At 35.7% G+C, this 10,427-nt stretch overlaps 2 protein-coding genes and 1 long non-coding RNA gene across 4 annotated transcripts in view; all 3 read right to left on the reverse strand.

Annotated features, from left to right (window-relative positions):
- Positions 1–10,427, reverse strand: part of LOC148913801 (immunoglobulin superfamily member 10-like) — a gene marked incomplete in the record, with an annotated part of 199,017 nt that overhangs the window by 163,525 nt on the left and 25,065 nt on the right.
- LOC148913817 (uncharacterized) lies at positions 1,911–4,475 on the reverse strand. 2 transcript variants are annotated; one of them, XM_089025878.1, is made up of 6 exons: positions 3,932–4,475; positions 3,724–3,759; positions 3,314–3,412; positions 3,140–3,167; positions 2,506–2,545; positions 1,911–2,412 (listed from the first exon to the last, which is right to left on the reverse strand). In XM_089025878.1, the coding sequence occupies exons 1-6, from the start codon at positions 4,260–4,262 to the stop codon at positions 2,056–2,058; spliced, it is 891 nt and encodes a 296-aa protein (XP_088882004.1). In that variant the 5' UTR covers positions 4,263–4,475; the 3' UTR covers positions 1,911–2,055. The 2 variants fall into 2 exon arrangements, with proteins under 2 accessions (XP_088882004.1, XP_088882003.1); XM_089025877.1 differs by having other exon boundaries at positions 3,314–3,415; positions 3,932–4,473.
- On the reverse strand, positions 9,284–10,071 carry LOC148913818 (uncharacterized). Its single transcript, XR_016119041.1, has 3 exons — positions 10,046–10,071; positions 9,474–9,515; positions 9,284–9,386 (listed from the first exon to the last, which is right to left on the reverse strand). It is a non-coding gene; the product is annotated as an uncharacterized LOC148913818 (long non-coding RNA).

The following is a 10,427-nucleotide window of genomic DNA, read 5'->3' on the forward strand; positions in this document are numbered from 1 at the left end:
TTCTTTAATCAGCGATATTGAGAAGCAAGCAGAAAAACTATAGAAATAGGCCAGGAGCGAGTTAGCTATTACTAGCAGATTCAGATTAGTCACACAATTACGCAAATTCGAAACTTGGTTTAAGTAATGCGAAGATATTAAATCAAGCTCACGTCACATGAAATAGAAGCACAGGTATCCCAAATTTGCCAAAAGCATTTTCCAATAAAGATGTTGCTCAAAGCTAGTTAGTATTTAAACAATTTTGAGTACTGGACTCTAACTAAACAAAGTTGCCACATTCTTAATTTGCATGACTAGTTCACTATGTTTTAAATATCTAATCGAAACTGACAAAAAATCAATGGAAGAAACGTAAAGCTTAATTATATCTGAGTGTTAATTCAACTACAGGTTGTGATATTTTGATTCGCAGGAAATCGATCGCAGAGATTAAAAATTACTTACCTACATGAGGAAATAAAAGCAATAAAATAACCGCAATATAAAGAGCATGAAAATCAGTGATTTTCATTTGAATGATAACCATGATAATTCTAGCAACATTCACAATATGCAGTTAGCAGCAAGTCGTGTTGCTTCACAGCGATAAATTATTTATCTTTGATAATTACTCGGCTGTGGCTGACCTTTCATACTTTAGCACTTTATATAGATTAATAGTCAGTAACGCAAACATGGTGATGCGATTGAAAGAATGAACAAAAGTAACGCAGAATAGCAATGCTTTGAGTTAATGCCATATTTTCCATTCTCTTCTTCATATTTATTTCTTTTGATTTCTTTTATTTATTTTTTAAATATATATATATATACGATATTGATCAGCATTTTCATAGGTACCACCGCACTGATACAATATAATACCAAAGTGAAATATTCTGTTACAGCTAAAGCTATTTTATTTGTTTATTGAAAATTTCCTTCAGTATTTATGCATGATGGCACTAATAGTGATGCAAAGTGACAGCTTTTTTCAAATGAAATGTGTTGGGGATAAGCCTTCCATCGGCTGGTCATTAAAAAAATGTTTTGGAGATTACAATCATAAAAAAGACTTTAAAATGAATGTGAATGAATGAATGATTTTGTGGCTTCCTCGTTTGTTTTTCTGTGGCCTATAGCTTGTTTAATATTTAAATCTAACAAACAAAAAAAAAAAAAAAAAAAAGATAAAATATGTATATGTATATGTAAAAAAATGTGGATAAGATGGGATTCGAACCCACCAAAAGAAATTCAAAAACTCGATTCCACTGTGCCATACCCCCGAGACATCCGCAGAGCTGAGGCGGCGTATGGACTTCGGACCTGACGGCGATTAAATCCTTCTGCCCTTGGGTGCACGAATTACGCAAGAAAATGTTCTAGCCAAAGCATCAGGGGAGAGACTAGCCGGCCCCCAGACCATATCGACTAATCCCTTGCATCTCTGCCACGCACTGAAAATACAATGTTAAAAAGTCTAGTCTATTCGGTGCATTGTTTTCGCGGCTATTGTTATGCTAACTGACCTTGAACCGTGGTCCAGTGGATAAATCGTTGTCTTTCAAGATGGGAGGGTTAGCACTTGGATGGGTGACCAAAACATTGTACCTACTCCCTCTTGTTTCTTTTTTTTTTCCGGTTTTTTTTTTTTTTTTTTTTTTTTTTGACTTTTAATAGAATAGATAGAAAAGTGAAACGTTTCTAATTAATGAGTAAACTATTTCCGTCTACCCAAATCCGTCAAATTGAAATGGTAAAATCCCGGGGGAAAAAAAAAAAAAAAAAAACTGCCGCCATTTAGTTAGAATGATTAATTAAGACCTTCTAAAAACACTCCCATGATGTCATGAGAAATTACTGGTAATTATTGTCATCAATTTCATATCTATCAAAAATGCATTGCAGTTCTCGTTTTATGTTTTTTTGTTTTTTTTTTAACTGTTGCACTTTTCATTAATTTACAAATGATTAAGCATTAGCAGTATACTTATTCAAATCTTAAATTGGAGCAGAAGAAATTTTGACATTCACGGCCTGACAGTCGCCTGACTGTTTTCCAGCTCGTCATCATATGGCAGACTCTCTACTATTAGTCTGCAGGGATTGATAGGTAGTGCTTTGGTTTCCAATATGCAGGGGTTCATACGGGTGTTGCTCATTATTATTATCGTGCTGCATACGGGAATCCACAGACCTTGTGCCAAGGGGCTCGTACACTGGTCCATGTGTCCCTTGAATAGAAGTGTTTGGCATCAGATTGAGTTCCTGATAATTACCGGTATCTTCAGAAGAGTGGGCTCCGTTAGGATTTACATCTTCAACTGAAAGTTGGATGGTTTCATATACTGGTCCAGTTCGTACAGACTGTTGTGCAAGTGATGTTACAACTGCTGCTGGTGTGTTTCCTTCCAACTCAAGGTCGTTCTAAATGATAGAAATAAAGGGGGAAAATGCTACAACTCATCATGTTAAAAAGGTTGTATTTACAGACTAATTTAGCAAAAATATGTGGTGTACCTCATAGCTTTCTCTAGAAGAAGTTTTCTTAAGTGTTTTGCTAAATTGGAATGGAAAAAAAAGTAAATGTGTTTAAAGACTCCTAGTCAACTACAATGCACTGCGCGTCGGAAACAATGTAATGCTATGCCTTGCACCATGTTCTCTGCCAGGGAAAATGGCGGTTTTGTACGTGAAGGTTGGAATTCCAGTTCCATTCTTGTTATTCTTGTTAGAGGTTTTACGACCACTTGAAGCTTTCCGCAAGATTTGATAAATTTTAGTAACAGAATATCTAAGGTCGATTTCAAAAGTTGTGATGTCTAACAGTTGGAAGACCAAAAAATTATAATGTCACAAAGAGAATCTGTCTAAAAAATTCAACCTACTTGCTGTAGAATGAAAGGAAGGAAACTTTGGCAATTTGCAGAGAACCTTGGCTTAGCAAATTTGAAGAAATTGTGCTCCGCCAGTGCATGAAAGGGCTTCGAGAGTAATGTAGGCGAACAATGTAATAAAGGGGACGCGTGTATTAGGATTCTTTTAACAACACTGTGTATGGGAAAACACAACAAAATCCCCAAACCTGCATCCGTTATGATCTAAATTATAAAAACAATAATATATATATATTTGGAAACGTTTGGTTTGGTACCTCTTTTGGGCTTGGCTTTCTTTTCTACCTAAAAAAATACGTTGGAAAAATGGATCTTGAATACAGCTGCATCGCCATGTTTTGAAAAGTTATAGCTACTTCATATATCAAATTAATTGTACATGTAGAGATGCAGCTACTGTTCAATAAACGAGAATTACAAAGTAAACTTACTGCTCAGTTGAACTCTTCTTTTTAGGTATAAAAGTTGTAGTAAGTTAAAACCAAGAGAGAGAACAAGGATGGCAATAATGATTACCAGGACTGTAGAAGCTGCTAGAAAAGAGTGGAATGAATATCAAAGTACACAATGCAGCAAAAAACGTTAATGGTTCCTTGTTTCTGTTTATGTTCCTTCTCTTCCTTCTGTTCCTTATTTGTTTTGCTTTTGTTTGTTTGTTTGTTTTGTTTTGATGTTGTTGTTGTTTTGTTGTTTTTGTTTTTGTTTTTGTTTTTGTTTCTTTTTTCTTTTTTCTTTTTTCTTTTTTCTTTTGTTTTTGGTTGTTTTGTTTCATTTCAAACGCTAAATGACACTTATGTTTCTTTATTATATATGTGTTTCTCACTTTCTGTTTTATACTTACAGGATTTTGTTCCTTCCTCTGGAAAGTGCTTCGTTGCTAATACAAGAATAGAAGAGAGAACGGAAAATGATTATAGTTGGAAAAAGTTCTCAGAATTCTTATTACCTTCAAACTAGGCTCAATAAGATTACATTATTTTATCAAATTCGAAGGACATTTATCATTAGATATGATTTTAATCATTAAATGATCTATTCCTCATACGAACCACATAAAGAAGCTGCTTTGTCTGCTGTGGTATTTATAGTCTTGGCACTTCCTTCATCCCTCGCACTTTCTCCATATTTGTTCCATGCAGTTATCATGAACATATATGTTTTCCCACAAACTATGTTCTTTGTTATTATATACGTATACTCAAGCCGCTTTGAATCAGTGACGTCATCATATTTTATCCAATTAGCTTTCTTTACGACTTCCTTCATGTAGATTGTGTATCTTGTTATGTTGCCACCATTGTCATCTGGTTCTTTCCACTTCAAAAATACTAAGAGTTTCGATTCTGTAGCTTTCAGCAGAGCTGTCATCAACTTTGGCATTGCTGGCTTACCTTACAAGAACGTATTAAAAAAGATGACTGAACCTTATATTTAACAAAGGATGATAAAACACATCCTGGTTTCACTGTACCAGCTTTTCAACACAAACTCACCAAGTTGGAATTGAAACCGAATCGCAATCGTTGGATTGTGCAGGCGCTAAATTAATACTGATGGATTATTCTATATATGATAACAATTGATGTTGAATTATTATGTATGATAATTCAGAATCAGATAAAATTATCTGTCCGTTTACCCTATTAGCTTTTAGTGTGCGCAATACCTTATTCAATGAATAATACATTGTGTACCCAATATTTATGTAAAGTAATATCATTGCATAAGCCCATAGGGCCTGCAGTAATATACAACACAAACACACAAATCTGTTTTCTGTGTTCTGATAACTTTGGAAGACTCCACTCCATATCCAACAATATTCTTGGCATACACTTTGACCGTGTATTGTGTGTTTGCTTTCAGCCCTGTTATAACAGTATGGGTATTCACTGTGATCACTGGGGGCTTGGTACTTACTTCCAGTAAGTAACCAGTGACAACGAGTCCACCATCATCAGCAGGTTTGTACCATGTAACATTGATGGATGATGCTTCGACATCGGTGAACGTTAAAGAAGCAGGACCTGGGGGAACTGTAGGAAATCCCATATTGTTAGAAATATACTGAAACGGCTCGACTTGGCATATTATAAAATTGAAATTGCACAAGAATAGTACATACTAACTTTCACGATTGCTTTCTGAATAGACTTACACAGTTGAGTAACATTGATGATGTGTTCATCACTTCCCAGGATGTTTGTTGCTCGACACTTGTACTGTCCATACTCCCCTTGGTCAGTAGCTGTCAGTACTGTCACCTCACTACCCCCGGGTACAATGATGACACCTGTAGTGATCTGTTGATTTGTTGGTTTGTACCATGATATCCGTGATGCAGGTAAACCAGTTGCAAAACATCTGAGATGAATACTGTTGCCATTCCATGATTTTGATTTTGAAGTCGAATGAGACTCATTAACAGTTGGTTTGACTGATAATAAACATGTCAAATAATAAAATGAATATAAAACCACGCAAAATGTACACCATGAACAAAATCACAATCCATCACGTTTCACCTTCATTACAACAAAAGGAACAACATCCGGAACAGAAGCAGCAGCTGCAACAGTGACAACTATAAAACAACAAACATAAGCTGCTTATGTTTAACTTACAATAAACAGTCACAACAGTTTGTGCAGTGGCCAGTCTCTCAATTGGGTTGTTCCTCGCCTGACACTCATACGTCCCATTCTGATCTCTTCTAATGTTTGCTATCCTCAGTGTAGCACTTCCCATTCCCGTACTCATGCTGACTTGACTTTCTATCTGTACCCACGTGATTTTAGGTGTCGGTGGACCAACAGCAGTACATTTTATAACTAGATCCTGACCTTCTTCTATACCCCTATCTAGAGGAGGTTGTTGAACAAACTGGGGAGTAACTGATGAAGAATAGCATAGCAATGGATGATTTAACTGACAATTAGATTAATGCTCAACCAGCTGATTTTTCTAAAATGGTTTAATTGTTTGTTTGTTTTGGTTTTTGTTTTTTTTCAGAAGCAACTTATTTAACTATTTATTCATTATAATCCCCCGACATGCAATAAGAGTTATAGAAGCAATCCATACCTGCGGTAGTTAATTGTGCCGAATATATGGTGTTTGGTTTCCCTTCTTCCACAATCCCTGCAACATACTGATTGGTATCGTTGAGAGTAACATTCGTTAGTTTGAACCAAACGTGTCCTGAATTGATATCACCAAACCAATGAACTCTTCCTTTGTAACGTAAAGCATTTCTGTCCAAATCCGTGCTAAGCACAACATTATTTGATCTGTCTACGTAGATGAACTGTGGTTTAACAAGTCCATCGTATAACAGTCCCCAACTCGCTTCAAACATGCGATGTCCATTGGTTGAGTTCCACATGAAGAAAGCATCTTGACCAACATTTCGTATCATAGGGCTTGGGCTTCTTATGTCACTTTCTAAAAAAGACGAAAAAGATTAAGAATCATATTGGGATTGACCCTTGCATTTTGTGTGTGTTCGCCAATTATTTCTTTTCTGAAAGTAAAGCTTGCGCGATATATATATATTTTTTCGTAAGTGAAGTACTTGCTAGCCGAAATTTATCTTCAGATTCAAATATAAAAGAAAATACACGACCCCAAAAAGGATAAGAAATGGAAGAGGCGAATCAAATAGGGAAAGACGAGAAAATGACTTGTTTGCTGAGCTCCTCATGCATAAACTTCCGCTATACCGTGACGCTATTTCAATTTAAACTTTACTTCTAGCTCGATCATTAGATTGTTACATGCATTTAGTAAGTCAGTTAATTATATGCCTCTGTTATATGTGGGTTGTTTTTAATGGAATTTGACTTTAAAAAGGGAAACGTGAATGTACGTTCGTTATTTTAATTACAAAATTAGAGTAATATTAAGAACCAGCTATACTCATGTAAAAATTGGTAGCATGATTAACTTACCCACCAGAGGAAACGAAAACAGAACACAAAGAATGGGCAGTCTAGTAATTAAAATACTTCGCATCTGGACAAATTTCAAGATAAACGTAATAAAAATAAAAAACAGCAATATGTTACAAATAGCAAGTTATGTTGCTTCAGAGCGAGAACGTATTTATATGTCGATCATTGGCTATGCGTGATTGACCTTTTTGTCTTATCACTTTATGCAGATTAGCTACTGGTAACGCAAACATTACTAGTACGTAGGCTAAAAACCTTTCGCTTGCTTTGAAAATTTGTGGCTTTGTGGCAAACAAATATGATATTGAAATATGGATATTAAAATATTTAAGGAAATAATCAGTTTATTCACTAATATTCGGTTGCGCATAAGGTCACTATAAATGTGCGCAAATTGTCGTTTATGGGAAGGGTTCGTACATCGGCTTGCCCACCAAAATACCGGGTTACTCATAGATCAGAAATAATGTGCACAGCAGGTTATCAATGTGAACGTTGTGAACACCGAGTAATCCATAGGAATATTGCACACACTGAATCATTCATGGGAAGGATGTACTCATCGGGTATTCCGTAAAAATACCGGGCCGGATCTTCACGAATGATGAAAAAATACCCATATAAATGAGGCGATATATAAGTCATCCATGTGAAGGACGTGCATACTGGGTTGTCTTTAAAAATCATGTGCACACAGAGTTGCCCATAGAAATATCAGGGTATCCATCGATAGATAGATAGATATTGGGTCATAAATAGAAATCATGCGCATACCAAGTCATCAATTAACATGATGCGCGCACCGAGCTATCCATGAAAAATAATGCATACCCATAGTTGCCCAGTATGCGGAATTATCCATAAAAATCATGCACATGCAGACCTGCCATTAGAAATGCTAAGTTATCGATAACAATAATGCGCACGCAGGTTTATCCAAAGAAATGATGCGCACTTCGAATTGCCCAGTGGAATACCAAGTTATCCAGTGAAATGATGGGCACTAAGACTTTCCTACTATGAAATACCGAGTTATCCATAAAAAAATATTTACACGCCGGTTTATTCATAGGAATAAAGTACACGCAGGTTCGCCCATTGAACTGATACATTATGCATCGAAATAATGGGGGCAACAAATAAAGTTAAATTGATTGTATTATTAAAGGTGTGAATTCCTGTTCTTCGACAATCACACTAAATTACGTTGACGTGTAAGCAATGAATTGGCAATTAATACTTATTTTTAAAATACCTTAACTTCATTTTATTTGTAGTGTTTTGGAATATACTTTGGATAGGATAGGTTTGCTGGGCAAAAAATATATGGGCGGCCTTTGAGCAAATCGTTTCTCTGTCTAGTTTATTATATGACAGTCTCCATTTTATTAGTGTGCAAGGAGTGATAATAAGATGTTTCGTTCCCAAGAGAAAGGGGTTGATACGGGTGGATCTCTTGGTCATTAGAATGGGTTATAGATTCCTTGATTCTTTCGCGAAGGGGCTCATACAGTGGTCCTTGGACACCTTGTTCAGATGTATTTAGGAAATTTAGGTCCCTCATAATGTTGGGGATGATTGGGTGCAAGACTTTATGAGGCCTTGCAATCTCATTTGGCAGTGGTATGGTTTCATATTCTGGTCCAGTGTTGGCAGGCGGCTGTGGAAGTGATGTTGTAACAGCGGATACCACATTTTCGTCCATCTCAAGTTCGTCCTTATATAAATGTAAAAAAAAAAAAAAAAGGTTTTACAATTTTGAGAAACAATTCACGCAGTTGATAACCATATAAAATTATCATCACTCACATCGTAGATCTCCTCGTTGGCAGCTTTGTTGGTAGTTGTTCTGAAAATACACCAATAAAGGAACAATACTACAATACATATATATTTTACAAAGTGAGTTATATATATTTGCATGCAACTAAGTGTCGTTTACCTCTGGTTGGGTTGGTTTTGTTTCTAGTTCTACCTGAAATGACAGCAAAATGTAATGTTAATAACCAAAAACATATAGCGAGTGAGAAAATAGAGAGGAAGAAAAAGAAGAAGACGAAATGAAGCAAAAACGCCAAATGAGAATGAAAAAAACAAAACAAACAAACAAAAAACAAAACGAAAAAAACTAAGATTAATAGCTTATGGTTTCAAACCCAGGGACTTAACATAACTCAGGGTCTTAGGTCTGAGGTGATGCCTTTGTAATTACATCTCCAAATGGTTAGAGCTTAACCTGGCTCGGATGATGACTACGTTAATGGTGGTCCCGCCCCTAATTAATTAGAGACGTTGAAAGAGGACCACGAGCTTATTAGCTTAATTTCTATCAAGTGTAATTCTTCATAAACAAAGTTAATTGATTAATTAAGTAATTTTTAGCTTAAATTGTAAAGAACATTATTTGTTTCAACACTAACGCGCACTTGAAATTTAATTAACGCGCACTTACAATTTAATTTCTCTTTCCTTCTTGACCAAATAAATTGAAATGAATTGCAACCAAGAGAGAGAACGATAATTGTGATAATGACTCCAAGTACAATTGTGACTGTTGTGAGAAAAATGAATGAAAAATAAGTACAAATAAATAATTTAAATACACGGTTGTTTGGTTTTCATTATTGTCCGTACTTACAATATCTCGAATCTCCCTCCGTACAGCTATTAAAGGATTTACCTAAGAAACAAAACAATTCTTTAAATGAGATTAAAAGAGAAGAACATTGTATTTTTAAAAGATCTTGCGGCATTTAATGTATCGCCCGTGCTTTTGAAAATAAAGACATATATATGCATATTTTCATTTAAGATATTCTCATAAGCACAAATGCATCATTTTGTCATAACATGTCATAAAATTGATTTGTTTGTAATGTCGCGTCGCCATAATTATTAATAGCGTATTTAAAATATTGAATATTGATGTAAACTCATTAAATGCACGCGCATCGCGGATTGTTGATTATCCATATAAAAGCGAATGACTACAGGTTTTCGCCATCAATTCCGAAATTATGTCATTCAGGCACTCATATTTACTTTGATTCAATTCTTATCACCATCAGGGACACTTAGGACACCATAGTACAGGCTGAAATAACCGTGACAAACTCAATTATCACCTCGTACTGAGATTTCTTAACACGCAATAACTTAATCTCACCGGAATATCGATCTGGTACTAATACCAAAGCCATATGTACATACCACTGTTATATACCGCCTTGTCTGTTTGTAGTATTTACAGTCTTACATTACGTTCATCCCTGATGCTTTCTCCATATCTATTCCATGCAGTAACTGTACACTTGTATGTCTTTGCCAGACTCATGGTCTTTGTCACGATGTATTCCAGTCGAACAGGGTCAATGGCATCTTCATATTTGGTCCAGTCAGATTGTTCTTTCGTTTTTCTTCGTAGTGTAGATATTATGAAGGGATATCGTTCCCCATTGTCATCGGTTTTGTCCACCTTAGAAGGAACTTGCATAGTTGATCCCCCCTTCTATGAGCAGCGCTGTCAAGAGTTCGGGAATTTCGGCCTGGATGTAAATCCAGACCAATGCATGCAAGAATGATTCGCATGTAT

This window comes from Actinia tenebrosa, unplaced genomic scaffold, assembly GCF_029948245.1.
Source record: "Actinia tenebrosa isolate PJP-AT-01 unplaced genomic scaffold, QUT_ActTen_1.0 PGA_scaffold0__85_contigs__length_37466705, whole genome shotgun sequence".
In the NCBI taxonomy this organism is placed as follows: domain Eukaryota; kingdom Metazoa; phylum Cnidaria; class Anthozoa; order Actiniaria; family Actiniidae; genus Actinia; species Actinia tenebrosa.